The 17,462-nt window shown below is 36.0% G+C and overlaps 1 protein-coding gene across 1 annotated transcript; it reads right to left on the bottom strand.

Annotated features, from left to right (window-relative positions):
• Positions 1-120: 120 nt before the first annotated feature.
• LOC135684529 (putative ATP-dependent RNA helicase ddx6) lies at positions 121-15,906 on the bottom strand. Its single transcript, XM_065200123.2, has 11 exons — positions 15,612-15,906; positions 9,201-9,291; positions 8,190-8,424; positions 6,772-6,915; positions 6,408-6,502; positions 5,657-5,779; positions 5,023-5,091; positions 4,854-4,913; positions 4,244-4,424; positions 3,901-4,020; positions 121-3,717 (listed from the first exon to the last, which is right to left on the bottom strand). The coding sequence occupies exons 1-11, from the start codon at positions 15,659-15,661 to the stop codon at positions 3,566-3,568; spliced, it is 1,320 nt and encodes a 439-aa protein (XP_065056195.1). The 5' UTR covers positions 15,662-15,906; the 3' UTR covers positions 121-3,565.
• Positions 15,907-17,462: the final 1,556 nt, after the last annotated feature.

Below are 17,462 nucleotides of genomic sequence, written 5' to 3'. Positions count from 1 at the left end.
GTCCTTGCTAAACCTGCATAATGGTATGGTTTACCGTAACGGTGCAACTGCATTATTTGCATGGCGCTATATCAGCGTAAAAGATGCCAAAAGAAGATACTGAGAAGAAAAACAACTGGCTGGTATATTCAGGTTGGAGTGATTTTCTCGATTTCATGATCGTGTTTACGTTTCGAAAATTTTATCATAGTCAAAGACGATGCTACACCCACAAAGCAAGCGGAAAATTTAAATAGGGACTTACGCTCTAATCTTCTTGAGATTAAAGTTAAACCTTTTGATGGATAAACTTTAACCGCCATATTTTCACAAACTATTTGAGCTACATCACGTTCTTTGTTTAACATTAGATGCCTGTCTCAACAAGGTTGTAAAACAGGATAAATTGAGTGACAGAAATCTCCGAATCCTAAGAAATTCTGAAGAGAGGATACCAAAATGTGCAAAATTGGAAGGGGATGGCGCGAGAGATATATTTCATAAAGGACGCAAAAAGAAAACTTTCATAAGAGGGGGGGGGGGGGGGCGTTGTGTTAAACTTTTCTACAAACTTTGTGGTTTTAGCTGATTGGATACACGGTGAGATCAGTTGAAAAACCCTACTTGAAATACTTAAACCTGAAATACTTCATAGCATCAAGTCAAGCGGTTGAAAATATGGTTCTGCCTTTGGAACACATTATTAGGTTTTTTAAGTTTTCGACAACAGCCGACAGGTTGAAGATGAATTTTCAGGGCTAAGGTCGAGTGACTGGTAACACGGGTGACAGAAAGAAACATCTGTTGAAAGACAGAAGGAAGGATTTTTGGTTACATTGCTTGAATTTTGATGACATGAAGTAAATATATTCAGAGTTCTACGTCCTTTGTCAACTTACCAGGAATGAAACACAAAGGCATTAGAATACGGTTCGACATCTGCAAGAACAGGGGCAGTGTAACCACTCAGAACAATGAACCATGAAATGAACTACCGTTGTCAGCGAGAGCAAAGTCAAAGCCAACTTTGACTCTAGCGGTCAGTTCACGTTCACATCTACATTCCTGAGGGCAATGAGTGTCAAAGAACAAACCAGAGGATTTTCGCTTGAGATTTGGCAAACGGTTCAAACTGCATCGAAATAAGGGCACGGGAAAGCTGAATCATTGTATTACTTCAGGGTAACAGGCCAAAACTGAAAGCGAGAAATACATCTGAAGTGTTCTCTGACAGCTCTTATTCGACAAATCCGAGTTTGGGCATCTTACCAAAAAAGGTGATGCTTAGCGAGTGACGACTGCGATCTTAATGGTCATCTGTCAATATATGACATATACAGGGCCTTTTCTAAGGCAAAAACGCGCGAATCCACGCACGGATGCGGCTTTCGGGGAGCCAATTCGTTTTACTGTGCGCAGGGAGATTTGCTCGCGCGCATTGTCAATTGTACGCAAACGCATAAGCCGCGCGCAAAAAAATCAGTTCAAGGAACCTTGATTGACTCCTGAACAAACTGTTCAAAGGTACAATTTTGTTTGCAAAGAGTATAGCGCAAAGATGTTTTGACAAAACTGCATTACGTCTGCAAAGTTGTGCAAAAACCACTTGGCAGAACGACTGCTTCAGCAAAGAATAGTTTTCAAAATTCAGACAGCTCATTTTACCCCTTTACCACTGGGTCATAGGAATTGAGCTGTGATCTTGTAAATTCAAGTCTGGCAACATAATGCAGCAATGTAACTGCTAAGTAATAGCCAGAAGCAAAATACGGACCGGATTGGCCTACAGCGAGAATCCACACGAAGTAGATTGTGCCTCTATTTTAGACTAGTTTATAAAAAAATAAACTAGCCACCGCAGAGATGGAGTTTTGCAACTACATTCAAAATACGGGTTGGATGAGGCTGGCCAAAAATCTTCATATCTGCTAACAAATATCGAATAAAATCCAATTTTGCTAGTTTGCATGAGGGCTTATGCATCAATTTGAAGCCCTACATAAAACGCAAGATGCCGGCAAACACACCTTCAGAAAAGTGTGTTTCTCAACTACCCATAATTTTCAGGTTTGCAGGACTGCCGGCAAGGGTCGCTGCTTAACATATTAATAGGTAGAAAACGCAAAATAATCACCGTAAAACACTGCTCACTTGATAATCAGGCTTGGCCGGCCAATGGAAGTTCTCCCCTCTTTGGCAACACACTTATTCTCAATGCCATATATTGTTACCCACAAAATATACCTCCTATTCAACACTATACCTCCTATTCAACAAGCCGATAGGCCCATTTACAAGCAGAGCAATGTTTTACACGCAAGCTAAAATCTAAATTAAACTCGCCCATTATACCTTTAAAGATACCGCTTACAACCCACTCTATGCATGCGTTTATCACGCATAATACACTCACTAGTAAGAAACAGTCTTTCCTGTAAACGATAATTCCCCCTATACTGAGCTAAGCTCAGATTACCATGCTGTTAACACGGCTACCTTCGCTGACATACAAAAATAAGACTAAAGGAAGAATGGGCTAATAAACAAATCAAAGGAATTGAACTCGAGCCTTCACGCATTTTGAGACTGTTCCTCGAATTCACGGTTGCTAAAAATTTTCGAAAGAGCACTAGGAATGTTTTCCTACGGTTCAAAACTCAACATTTACGGAAACGTTATTGATACATTTAAATTGTCTTGAGCTGGCCAAACAAAAACTAGTTTTCTATAATAATAATTGACCGAAAGAAGAAAACTTGAAGGCTCGGTTCCATGTACGTTTGTAATCTTGAGTAACGGAGGCCTTCTTTGAAGGCCTATAGCTCTATGGTACAATTTCAACAGCAATTTTGAGATGAACTGCGTCGTAAACTATAATTATGTTCAATATATATTTACAATGATTCTAGATAATATAAACGACTGACTCATCCGCAGGCGAACAAGAATGCAAAGACGTTTATAGAGAGACAGTTTCCCGTAATATTGTAGCGAAAACTTGTTAAAAAAGCCTGCACCTCAAAGTCGGTCTAAACACAAAAATTGAACACTTTCAGTATGGAAACGTCTTTCTAATAACGCCTTCACAAAAGTGCCCTGCTGACTTTGGATCGTTTATTATGAATGTTTATAGCTCACGTGATCAGAGCTCCCGCAAACCATTTGCAGGATAGCCCAAACAACAACAACAACAGCTCGAGAATATTCCAATGATTCTTGCAAGGAAAGATAACGAAACTGTTTTCAATGCAAAACCAATGACATAACTATGTCTCAAATCAAAAAAGCGCCAGTTCCAAGACATGGGCACTGGGGGAAGCTTCTGATCACATGAACAGCAAGTTGAAACATGCAAGGAGACTTCACATAAAAGTGACAAAGAAAGCCCCAAAACAATTAACTAAACCAATTATTGCACGGCTGGATAGAAAAAACTCTTCAGCGAAATTATTTGGCTAGCGGAGGGCTATTTGTCACTTCTTTGGGAAGCACCTTTATCAAATACAAATAAATGGCGGACGAAAATGCCAACAACGACACATCAACACTTACGCTTTAAAACTTTACATTTACTGTAGCTTGGTTCTTACTTCTCTTCTTCGCCCTCCATTTGGAATGATGCAACATACAACTTCTTTTCAATGGTTGGTGGGATGGGCTTGATTTCTGTGCCAAGCTCTTGTTCGATTTTGAACAGGTTCAAACGATCTTCATATGTAATGAGGTTAATAGCAATACCTAAAAACAAAAGTGCCCTATGGTAAAATCACCTTAAAATAACAAAAAAATCAAACACCGTTTTACCCATCGACCAATATAGAAACATAACGGTCTGTGGAACTTCCTTGTAGGCCTGTGGTTAACATACTTTCTGGTGCGAGAAAGGAATTCATGACTGGATTCAAATTCAAAGAAACTTACCCAAGTGGCCAAATCTCCCTGAGCGGCCAATGCGATGCAAGTAGGTCTCTGAAGTTTTCGGGAAATCGAAATTGATTACCACATTCACTGCTTGCACGTCAATACCACGGGTAAACAGGTCTAGGAATAACATACAGACATACTCAAAGTGGATTCAAAATTTGTCATCTACTTTTTACTTGAGTCACAATTCTTTGCTCTTTGTTTGCCCAAATTCTTGCTAACAATGAATTTGTTGTCTTTGGGCAGGAAAACAAGAGGCCATGAAAACAAGAGGCCAGGTTACACGAGAGGCCAGATTACATGAGAGGCCAGGTTAAACAAGAAGCAAGGTTAGTCTTACCAGTGCATACAAGGTTTCTAAACTGACCATCCCTGAAGTTGTGGAAAACACTGTTTCGATGCTCTTGCTGCATCCTTGAATGTATGAAGAAACACGAATAGCCAAGATCTGCGATCTTTCGTGCAAGCAGCTCAACACGTTGAACTGTGTTACTGAATATGATGGACTGGTTTATCTGCAACTAAAACCAAAACCAATCTTCAAATTCCAATTTCAAAATAAGAGAGTTTGGTTTGACATTGGAACCATGAACCCTTGTTTGTTTATACAAACATGGTATTGGAAATAAACTCATGTTGTAAGCGATTAAAATACTGTAAGAGACTTAACGTATTAAAAATTAGCAAGGTGTCGATACTTTACTAGATACAAATGTTCTGTGTAGTGCAGTATTTTAACACTTATATATATAAATAAGCAAAATAAAGACCTGATTACACAGATAAACATACCTTAAACGCTTTCTCCTTAGATTGACTATTCTATAACTACTTCTACAACAATTCTCATGCATTTTAGGTCCGGACACTGAGGGACATTTAATCTAAGAAAACAAACAAAGGGTTTTAAAGCACACACACATATATATATAGCAAAATATGATCCATACCTTTGAGAACAGTGTATTCAGGCAATGAACTTTTTGTCTTTCCTCGACAAAGGCATAATACTGAAAGAAAATTGACAATATTTTAATGTGGACTATTCTCCATAAAACTGTGAAAATTTAGAACAAAACATTTTTTTTCACTTCTAGAGGCACATATAAAGCCACATACCTGAGTTATGCCTTTCAAAGTCAGCTCTTCCATAAGGTTTATTTCATAAGGCTTTGTAAGGTATCTTTCCTGGAAAGAGGAAGTGATTTTGTTATGACTTAACACTGAACCGGGAACAGAAAGTAAAGAAATTAGTTGATACTGATAGTTTTGCACTATCCATCACACCATTAATTTATGACAAGAAAAAAATCTAGAACATATTTTCAAAACCAATGAACTTAAAAATGATTTGAAAAAACAACACATCTTTAAATTTTATATATACATATATAATAAGCTTACATCTGGGTACCACAGTTTTGGGTCACTTATACAGGATTTCCTTTTTAAATGATCTCAGATGTCAGGTATTCATAGTATTAATATTTGTTCTCAAAGGGACATTGATCTGAACCTTAAGGAAATTTGCTCTTGTTGAGAAGGCCATTGAGACCAATATGGAACTGGGGGTCAATTTAAAAAACATTGCTGGACAACTTTATGGAGATCATATTTTCAAAATTTAGCATATTACAGAGATGATAATCCTGACAGGGGAGAAATTATAATTTCACACAATCTCAAGATAGATTGGTATATTCAAATCAAGACTTGTTTACAGTAGCTGTAATCATTAATATAAGACAAATACCTTGAAAGCTTTGACAGACAGTGGAAATGTAGCAGAATATAGTAAGATTTGTCTGTCTCTAGGCAAGTGACCAATCAGACTATCCAAAACATTCTTGAAGTCGATTGAGAGAAGCTTGTCAGCCTGAAAGTAAAATAGAAATGATTGTCAAAAATTTATTTTCAAAATGATTTGCAATCTTGGATGGATCTGTTGAGACAAACCCCAAGTCAAATCACATCCCTGGCAGCATGCATGTCCTGTCAAGCCTCTACCCCACTCACCCATCAAAAGTTGGGTTGCACATCCTTTTACATCAGTCATATCAACATGAAAGTAAGGGGAGGGGGTGAAAAATCTAAAAACATGTTCCGTCCAAGGTTGTAGATCAATTTTGTATAATAAAGTTTGATAATAAAGCTTAAATTTGTATAATTAATCTTAACCAAAATTCTTTTGGGTACTCTTCTATAACCTTTTTAATGCTGTTTTGATTTTTAAAGTAAGTTTTCCAGATATAGAGCCATTTTGTAGTATAGGCTGGAACTAATCCATCATTTTTATCATTATTATTAGATAAATTCTATAATACATCTTATTTCCATTTTACCATTTTCCCCTTTGTGTCTAAGCTCTACCAAACACATTACAGAGCTTCCAGAATCTTTACATATTCATTTCAATCATGAGAATGCAGGGAAAAACAATACTTTATGAGGTGCACATTAGCAAACAACATTGGAAAGAAAAACTCAACAAATTGTTTCCTTACTTCATCCATAACAAGCATGGAACATCTGTCCATTTTTGCAACTTTTTTATTCATCAAGTCAAGGATTCTTCCTGGTGTTGCAATAACAATATGAACTGAAAGAAAACAAAAACCATTAAGACAAATTAAAGTAAAAAAGGTTACAAAACTAAGGACAACATCTGACATTACATAAGAATTCATTCAGTGAAAATGTGTGTCATTCAGTGAAAATTTATCAAGACAGCAATAATGTCAGAGAATGCTGACTAGAATCATTAAAACCAGGTCTTCAATTTAAAATGAAGAAAATCCACCATACATTATGCTGAATATTTGACCAAATTGATCAGATATCTTCAATGTAGCCAAAAAGGTAACATACCTGTTTGGTAAAGTCTCATAATATCATCCTTCAGACCAACACCTCCCAAAGTCACCATAACTTTAACATTCATGTGTTTGCTCAATTCCTTGCAGGTGTGTGAAGTTTGTAGAGCCAGTTCTCGTGTAGGAACTAATACAAGAGCTAAAACATGAAAGAATAACTTTCACTTGATTGTTTTTTATCTTTGCAGAATATATAGGTTGAACAGGGGATGTAAGAACATATCAATGATTTCAAGTCACTGGGTCAAACTATCTCATCAACCAGAAGTCTAAATCTACAATTTCATGTTTAGTTCAAATATTTAAATAACATGATGCTCCATTTATCAACAATAGTAAGAAAAAGCCAAAAGTCAAAACAGCCTTGCGTCATACTGATTCAGTATGATATCTTCTGTATTACTGAAGGAATTTTAGATCATCATGTAAAAACTAAGCAACAGGTTTAAGACTTAGGAAAAATACTATACTATAGAAAAAAAGGAACATTGTGATCCAAAAACATGGAATCAATATTTCAAAATTTGCAAACTTCAGCTCAAACACCTCCAAATAGAGATGCAGATGATGCGATATGAATCAATGAGATTTTTTTCAAATTTCAAATTTTAAAACCCTGATGTATATGAATGATTATTATGACTGGAATAAAATGTTAAATTCTTTGTTTGATAATGATGATGACTGTAGTACATCAGGCCTGGCTCACCTACACGCTCCTCTTGCAACCTGAGATGAGCTGTGAAATGATCTCCTTAACAGATCCAAATGAAAAATTGCTTCCCAAAAATTTCTAATCATTTGCCCTGTTTGTATTCACAAAACCCCAAAACACTTGTGAGGGTTAATTGGTTTATTTTTGTAAAAGCAATTTCTCTCATCATTACATTTTTTGCAATTAATCTTTTGCCCATCAGATGTGTTTTTGTTATGATAGTCACAAACTTCAATCTATTTGGAAAACAAATAAATTTTGGAAATTTTCTTGCATTTGCTGTATAATTCAGCTGTACAACAAAAAGATTGTTTGGTAACAGAAAGAGTCTGTTCTTTTTGCTACCTTTGGGAAAGGAGGTGACAGAGCCACATTTAAAGTATATATAAACTGAACAAAAAAACAGCAAACTCCTTGACTTTAAGACTATTTTAAGGCAATCAAAAGATATGTCAAATGCCGCGCCTTGTACATTACTTTCACGCAATTTTAAGGGCAACTCTCTGATTAGTGAATTAAAAGTTCTTGAAAGTTAAATTCTTTGATACACTGCGAAAATTCCATGATGTCAAAAAATTGTATTTTTAGGTTGGTGTTTCAAAGTGGTCCATCTAATCAGTGATTTGGCCTGAAATCTGCTAAGATAATGACAACATTGACAATAATTGCTATTTATGATTATGTTTTGAAAAGCAAACCTTGAATATAGTCTTTTGAAATATCAATTCTTTCCAATAGTGGCACAAGATATGCTGCAGTTTTTCCTGTTCCATTTTTGGCCCTTGCCATGATGTCCCTGCCAGCAAGGGCTACTGGAATACTCTCTTCTTGAATTGGTGATGGTGTTTCATATCCTTTTTCAAATATTCCCATCAGTAGCTCTCTTTTCAAACAGTAATCACAAAAAGCATGTCCTTTTGTGCCTGTCACATCCTAGGAAAAAGCAAACTGCTGTATACATCATAACATCAAACTTACAAAATAGAAAATTTTTCACACTTTCAAGGAAATTCAAAAATTTGTCACAATTTCTTACAATCTACTGGCTAATCAAACATCATGCCAACCTTTGTTTAATTTTTGTTCAGATATTGTTGATCAAAGTTTCAACAGTCTATGGGGGTGGGATGGTGAAGGAATGGTCCTGTTAGAGTAAAGGTACTGCCAAGGTTGTTTTGATGGAATTGTACTGCACAACAAAGTGTTTTTGGCAGCAAGACCATTCTTGGATGGGTCTATGTAAAATCACAAGAGCATTTTTATCAATGCACAGCTTGATTCTAAGGAGTCAAATTGATGACTTATCATAGCATAAGTGCAGAGTCATGTGACATGCAGAAGTGCGAGGGTCAAAATTTGCTGAAGTTCCTCTGGTTTTTTCCTAAATACAAGACATCAACTGCATTGCAATAGGAATGTGTGTCCTTAAAAAAGGATGGAGCTCTTATGTCTCAAAACTACACAAATGTATATATACAATTTATGTTTAGAAACCCTCTTGTATTGAATATTTGAATATGTAAAAGGGTGATTTAGTGAAGTCCTGCCGATATTCTTAAAGTCAGCACTATATGATACTAGATGTGAAAATGTGTGTGCATATATATAATTAACATTATATTGTTTCTAACTGTGCAAAAATAACACAAAGTTATGAAACGAGTAAGCAAATATCATCAGTTCAAATAAATACTATATATATGACAAACCTCTGTTTTGATTCTTCTATCTTTTTCTGGTAAACTGAGTTTACTTTTCCAATCATTTGTTTCCTTTCCAGTCATATTTGTCTTTGCAGAGCTTTAAGGATGGAAAAATTTCTAATTAGTAAAACTTCATTAAAGTTATGACAATACATTACTAAGAAATTTACAAAACAGGACTGAGTTTATCTTGCACAAAACATTTAGCATGGAAATTTGTTCATAATCAATGCATAATAGGCTTTATTCATGATGTCAACTGTGTTTTGAATTCTTTAAGTAGACTGGCAATTTTGAAACAGTACATTATGGGAGTAGGCCAAGGGCAGCTGGGAGTTGGGAAATATTGGTTTTAGCCTGCTCAATTTGTGTCACAATAATTCAGGTTGTACAACTATTTAACAGCGGTCAGAGATTAAATTACATGTTTGGAGGATTAAGCAGGTAGCAAAAAGACCTTTCCAACAAAAAAATTTGCAGTCACTGACCCCTGGTGAGGCTGATGTTCCTCTGATTGAAAATTTTCTTTTTATATTTTTAAATTTAGTTTTATGGAAAGGTATCAAGCAAGTTTTGGGTGAATGATGTCTCCTACAAAGATACAGCAGTTATATGCCTGGTACTTGAGCCCCCAAAGTACCGTAAATTCTCTTTTCAGCCCCTGGGGGCCTATTGTTTCTCAGCACCTTAAAGGGGGGGGGGGCAGGCCTTGCTCTAAGCAAAATGAAGGTGCTCCATAAAAAGAGCCTCTTAGAAACTCTAGGCGCTCCATTTCGAACCTTTAAATAAAGTATCCTTGAGAGCATCCTTCAAGAGCTTTGGAAGATCGAGAGCTTCATATCGAAAGCTTTGGAAGAGTGTTAAAAAAGAAATTCAATGGTGATACCAAAAAGCACCATAATATGAAATAACAAAACATGCAGCAAACACTATGTTAATACAAATATAGAAATATAGGAAAACGCATGGCTTTAAGTCGAACATCAACTTTGTTTCCCTTTTTATGCTATCCATTCTATAAGACACACTAGAACATCTACTACCCGCGAAAGCAAATGCAAACTGAAAAGCAATGCGATAATTTGGACGGAAATGTGATCTCTGATTTGCAATGGTGATTTTAAATAATTAAGAAAAAAAGAAAATAATACTTCAACAGATAATTAACGCTTGCTCGAAAATCAAATAAATCTGACGGAGAATACGATTGATGGCCTGTGTCCTTGATGGTTATTAGAGGGTTATTAGATTAAAAATGATATCAAAAACCCAAGGTTGAATTTGTTGAATTTTTTTCTCAAGGGGTAATCTTACGCAAGTCATAATATTGCGGTCTATTGGGAAGATTGTTTATGCTTGATCAAGTTTATTAGACAAAGGCCAAAAAATTAATTTGCTCCGTGGTAATATTGTTTTTACGTTTTGAGGCGCTCTATAAATCGCTCTCCAAGGCTTCTTTTGGGTGCGCTCTAGGCGCGCGCGCTCGATCGAGCGCCTTTCCGGGCAAGGCCTGGGGGGGTGTTATAAGAGAGGAGGGCTAAATTGAGGGGGCTTAATAAATATTTTGTAATAAAAAACCATTTATAGTGGTAACATTTTTTGTTAGTTGCGAAATAAAAAACATCAAATCAGCCTTCTATATCAATAATATTGTCATTGTCATCGCCAAAAATTATTAATTCTAGAGGAATGGTGTGAATTTTGATTTGATGCGGAGAATTGAACGACCAATGTATAAAACAAAAATATCTGTTTTTGTCAAGTTTACTTATTTCAGCATCAGTGAAAATTTGGGGACTAAATTGAAGAGGGGGTGGATTAGACAGAAAAGCATATACAGCTCAGCCCTTTCAACATTGAACAAATTGTTGTACAAAAGTGGCTGGGTGGCAGCGCACAGAATGGCAAAAGAATTTTTTCACGAGTTTTGAGCATGAACGTTTCCTTTTTTTGAAATTAAGATTGGTTTTAAACTAATACCTTTTTAATACAACCCGACGATACCCCTGGAGTAGGCTGAAAAGCAATGGTAATCTCTTTCTTGGATAAAGATTCATGGACAATTACCATAATGCCTCGAAAAAGCGCCCCTTGCAAATAAGGGCCCACCCTAGAGGTGAAGTTATTGAATAAGCATCCCCCTCGAATAAGCGCCCAACCCTTGAATAAGCGCCAATCCTTCAACCTTCAGAAACGGGCGCTTATTCGAATTTTCAACGAAAAAATAATTGGAAAGCAATTCAACAAGAAAGATTAATGAGCAACACAATTTGCATCCAAATTTACTTTTTAAATAAGCGCCCCCCTCTATTAAGTGCCTCCCTCGAATGAACGCCCACCTTGGAGCCTCAAAAATTAAATAAGCGCCTGGGTGCTAATTTGAGGCATTACGGTATAAAATTATTTTATATATTTTACCATTTTACCATTGTGCCATTTTTAACTTTTCCATTATATCACATGCTGAAAATGATGACAAAAATCAATAAAAATCTCCTGTATCTAAAAATCTCATGTACAGATTTTGGATGCTTTTTGTAGACAAAAAACTAATAATAAACATTAGTAACCAGATATTTGGATGGTAGCAGCATCGTCTTAAAGAGGCACCAACGCAAAATTTCAACCCTCAAAAATTTTGGTCATATGAAGTGGGGACAAATTTTCTACTGAAAAATGGTTTTACATGCTTTGTATCACATACATGTTGTGAGAAACAAGTGAGAGAAACATGTATGATTGAATTTTTAGGTAACCTAGTATTTTTACAGTATGTTGGTCATAAGCAAATAATTGATTGATCATTTGATATCAGAAAATAATTGTGAAAGGTCTAAATCAGTCAAGAATAGAGTGTTGAACCGCTCCCAAACGGCCTCTTCTAGGTATTAGATGCTAAACTTTCCTGTTATAAAATGAATATTATGGTTCTCAAACCTATGTATGATAGAATTATACTACTTGCTAACCCTCAACCTTGCTAAGAGCTTGTCCAGAATAGAAAACGTTTTTTACTCTTTCCTCCTTTTTGCGCCTTGTTTGTTCAAAATTGGTTTGTTTTCAATTTTCACGGAGCATGACAACAAACATGTGCCCGTTAAAATCTTCTGATATCAGCCTTCAGACGACCAGCGCTCGCAGGCACTCATACCCTTGCTCGCTTCAAATTTTTTCCCCAAAAATAAACCCCCTTTCTGTATTCTAGACAACATTGAGCCTTTTTGTGATAGTCTTTGCTGTTCACACAACAAACTAGAATGACAAAAAATGTTTTTTGGCGAAAGCCAATTTTTTTGCGTTGATGCCTCTTTCAGTGATCACCCTAATACCGTCAAGGCATTACTGTGAACTAAACTGCCCTTTCATGAAAAGGTTTCAATACTTGTCTTAAACTCATGATTAGAAGCTTTCTGGATAAATTATATAGTTTGTGGCTGGGCTTATTGTTTCACTTCTGCCTATTCTTTCTGGAAACAAAAAAACTTTGCAAAGTTTGCACCTGGCATATTCATTTCATTTGAATGAAAACTAGCATTATTACCTGTACAACTTATACAGATTCTAGATGGACAAAAAATGCTGCTTTAAAATGAATCTTTTGTGAAAGCATAGAGTTTTTTGATCCATTTTCTGACAGTTTTACTCTGAGAAGTGTTAGACAGAAAGCCTTAGTAGCTTGTTTCAAAGTGCTTGCTTTGTTCAAAGCTTCTTTGAAATATTATTTATTTTTTTCATGATAGTAGAGCTGTGTAAGCTGTTTTAAAAAGGAGACTGACCACTTTGAGAAATTAATTTATTCAAATGATGTAACTGCCAAGGCATGCGAAGGCAATAACACAACATGTCAAAGCAGAATTGTTATTTGATGTTTCTGAATAAGCGCTTTAGTGGGAAGTTCCTCTAAAAAAACGAAATAAATAAAAAAATAAGAAGAACCTTCACTTTTTGGTGAGCTAGAAGCCTTCATATTGGACAGAATTAAAGGTGAACTGACACGCAAAACTATTTTTTGATATAATGCAGAAAACGATGCATGGAATCTTAATTTCAAGTTTTCGGTTAATTATTATTGTCCGTTTTGACGCAATTCCGCCCTAAATGTCATGAAATTATCGTTGAGTGTTCGACCATTGTCGGCATTTCATGTGACCCAGTGCGTGTGACGTCACAAACACCATGTTTTGATTCCTTGAATGGAAATCACGCATGGACTGGGCAGTTCAGTTCATCTTGTTCAGTTACTATTCGAGGAGATATACGTAGCCTTTGGTCCAAGACTCATGAAAATTCGAGGCTAATGAAATGTACGAAGGATATGTGCTGGCTGGTACTGCGTTATATTAGGTTTGTTTGGAAGGAATAGGCACTTTTAGCTGCTCGAAGAAATTCTCAATTCTGAAGTCAATCATGCGGACGAATGTAAGAATCTTTTCATTTTATCATGAATCTAGCTTCTTTTTCGAATAAATTCAATATATTATTACTTCGATATACATCCATATAAATCATGAACGTTATTTTATTTTGGGTTTGCAAACTCATCGGTTCACTCTAGTTACAGGAGGGCAGCGGCCTGGGAGATAAAAATTTTACTAAGTTGTTATCCTGCAAATAGCGAAGCGATCGTACCAGGTGCATAACCCCTGAAAATCTTTCATGTGATTGAATAACAAATATGCCGAAAATGAGCGACTTTAATTCGAAATCTTTACTGCGTATATTGAAGTAAACCAGGATCAAAGACCAGAGATTAACTTTTGGGGGGAGGGGGGAAGCCCTGATAAATAAGTCAAACAGCAGCCGTATTTAACAAAATATAAGTATTTTACTTAGGTTTCCAGAAAATAAAAAATCCTGCCAATATTTTATCGCTACCATTATTCGATATGTTGGCCCGTCACACACTGGGTCCTGCAAGACGGAGGAAGGGCCTCAAACGCGTTGAATAATACGATATTCTTGCAAATCTTGTTATGAAAGGTTTGTAAAGAAGTCATAATCTGTTTTCCAATCACATTGTCAGAATGGAGCCAAAACCAACTCAATTAATGTATCGATGCTCATCCGCAAAGTCATGAAAGTACCACCCTCCAGACTGCCGTGTTGTTCAAGTGATGTGAACATGGTGTTTGTGACGTCACGATTATGCGGAAGGCTCGGGCAAACTCGTCCGTGCTCGGGAAATGTTCGGTAGCTAACTTTGACGCTCAATAACTCGAAAACTGTGTTGAATATTAAAAAATAATAATGTACCAGGTATTTTTGCTCGATATGCTTTCATTTGAGGTCAAGTTAATTTTGCGTGTCAGTTCACCTTTAATCAGTTTTTTTAAATTAATCTGAAATCTATACAGTTCATGATACTAATACCCTTGAAGAAAGAACAAAGATTGCTTTTAAGTGCTTTTGAGTACAACTTTGCATGGTGAACAAAACCTTAGCATTTTTGCTTACAAAGGTTGTTTCAAAAGGGACTTTATTTCAGTTGATTCCACATTTTACTTAGCCCAAACAATATTTGTGACGATAGACCTCACTGGTAAATGCAAAAAAATCAATAACACAAGAAGCATGGACATATTTGTCAGCTGACATAATTACTTAACAGCTTGCTTTTTACCAATTGTTTTAATCATGAATTATAAGATGTTTGACTTTTTAGCTATAATACTGAACTAAATTCTTTTCTTAACAGCTCAAACTGTTACACTTGAGTGAATCTTGGCATGGTATTCATTCAATTTTCTGGCACTAAGTTTTTCATTGACTTTCTTCTTTTCAAAAGCTGTTTTAAAATACTTTTTGCTGTGAATTTAGCCCATGTAATAATTTCCAATGACTACATATATATATAATATTTGGGTTCATAACAATTATTCTTATCTTGAATCAAAGCTAGCATCCAGTGTACGTATGTGCTTGCATAGAAAAATTGGATTATCTACAAGATTTCAAAAGATGTAACGGAAGAACTAATAATCAAATTAGGTTTGATAAATGGCTTACAATAAAAAGTAAGTATCTAAGTACCGAACCGCTTGCACAGAACTACAAAGGCCTAACCTCACTTTTAAACCTTTTCCAGACAAAATTATGAAAACTGTCGATATAATATATTTAAAGAGCGCTGTCAGAGAAGAATTGACAAAATGAGCAATTTTGCATAAAATAATTTAAAAAATAGTTCAGAAAAATGTCTAGCACATTATCAAGACATACAGAGTGCAAGTGTCAGTCACTCTTTTGTGCCCCTGACATTGGCAGGACAACCTTCCCTCTCCATTCGCATTCTGTTTTACTATTGTGGTAACTTTCATGCGTAACCGTTGTTTTATAAACATATCATAAAATGGGAGACTTACATGGCTATAACAGGCTAAGCACAAAAGATACCCAAATTTCCTGCCAAATATTTACCTTTGTTTCATTTGCGGGCCTGGAGCCTGAGCGGTAGCAGTAGTCGCCATTTTCTTCCGTTGGCTAGTCTTCGTTTGCCCCCTTGATTTCTCGCAAGGGAGTCAATAGAATGACTGCGGAAAAGCTTATATCTGCAGCTAAATATATATTTCAAACTTCTATAGTAAATTCCTAACTTATCATGCAAGGATTGATGAGATATCTCAAGATTTCTTCGTCTGACTAAAACGTCTCCTTCGGCTAACACAGCCAACAATTCGCCTACCTTCCAACGAACAACTGTTGTTGTAAACTGACAGAAGAGAAGCGCATGCGCCGACAACATCGGGATTCCACAACATAGGTGACGTAAAAGGAGATTCCCTAAGAGAGCCAGAGCCGGAAGATGGTACTGAGGATAGATATGGCGACGACAAAGAAAAATATATTGTTGGCATTTATATCGGGCTTTATTGAACAGAAAACAAGCTATTTATTTTCAATAAAACTTAGATCAATTTGCTTTTCTAACCATCTATCTGCTCTTTTTGTTGCATATGATCTGCTTGTCTGGGTGCCAGAGCCCTGCCGAACATTAGAAGAGTGGAGTCGAACAGTGGAAAGCCGTAAAAGAAGGGGAGGAGAGACGAACACAAAAAATTATTTTCTCACCTCTTAAGGACTTCCACTGTTTCACCCCGTTCTTCTAATGAGGCTTTGGAACCAGGGTAATGATATATATATATAGTGACTATGTCGAACCGTAACAATGTTTGTCACTACCAAGGGGGTGAGTCACCTCATTGGTCAAGCAACATTGTCTCTTTCTAGCTCAGTGTTTTCTGCACACTAAAAAAATCATAATAACCACTGCACCATCAACAGAAGTGAATTGTGATAACCATTTAACATTACCAAGCGTTCCTATTGATGTGCAGACAAAATAAAACTACGCACGCCCCCTAAAAAATCGAAAATCAAAAATTTTGAGACACTCCTTCGAGGATTTACAGTAGGTCAAGTGACCCGAAGTTCCTGATAAATCCCAAGATGTTGGGGAATTTTTCGCAGTACAAAAATGAATGAGTACAGGGTTCTTGTATTTTTAGCATTTGGCAAGCATTTCAAACGCAAGTAACAAATGCCAGAACAAACGGATGCTGGGCAGAAGAAGGCTTAACATGAGTTAGAAGATGTTTCGAATTGTAAACTGATTTACCATCGACTGTGATTTTGTGACAGAGAATGTAAAATTAAAGACCGGATTGACTTATACCCCACATAAAAGCAGATAAACGATTGTAAAACTGCAAAAAAAATGTATGACAAGATTGAATAGCAGATTATAAAGACGTATGTGAAGAATAGCACATAATTATCCTTGAAGATTTCAGTTACAAAACTAGAGATCGAATAGAGGGGAATGATCAAGAGATATCCAGAGAAGATGAAATTTTGTTAAATTTTGGATCAAGTTCTTTTGCATGGTTACTCAAAAGTAGCAAAATGTGTTTACCAAAGCAGTAAGGTGTTTACTGAAGACGTTAAACTTTGAGCTCCATACAAATTATTCTAAGAAGATTAAATTGGTTGATCAAATATTTTTTTAGCATAATGTTATAACATTGAATGTGAACCGGCTAGAAAATGAAAAGATCACCAAAATGTAGAATAATACCGAATATGAACTGACTAAACAGTTTGAAAAGCAAAGAAAAGATTGTCAAAAAGGAAATGAAGGAAACAGTTCTAAGAAATTCAAACAAAGAACGATTGAAAGCACCATAACTATCATATGGCAAGATCGATCTGAAGAAACCGTCAATGAGAAAAGCATGCTGAGTAGAATACGGAAGTGAAAAGATTGGCAAA

Source organism: Rhopilema esculentum, chromosome 21, assembly GCF_057945365.1.
Source record: "Rhopilema esculentum isolate cy_ngs chromosome 21, ASM5794536v1, whole genome shotgun sequence".
In the NCBI taxonomy this organism is placed as follows: domain Eukaryota; kingdom Metazoa; phylum Cnidaria; class Scyphozoa; order Rhizostomeae; family Rhizostomatidae; genus Rhopilema; species Rhopilema esculentum.
Note: the sequence above shows the minus strand (reverse complement) of the source record. Positions and strands in the feature narration are given on the sequence as shown.

Bases quoted from the DNA above. Each gene is read 5' to 3' on its own strand.
- LOC135684529 (XM_065200123.2), bottom strand. From the start codon at position 15,661: ATGGCGACTACTGCTACCGCTCAGGCTCCAGGCCCGCAAATGAAACAA. The intron at 4,021-4,243 runs GTAAGACTAACC...TGTTATTCCTAG, and splicing joins TAGAAACCTTGTATGCACTG to ACCTGTTTACCCGTGGTATT. The intron at 3,718-3,900 runs GTAAGTTTCTTT...TTTTGTTTTTAG, and splicing joins AGGGAGATTTGGCCACTTGG to GTATTGCTATTAACCTCATT.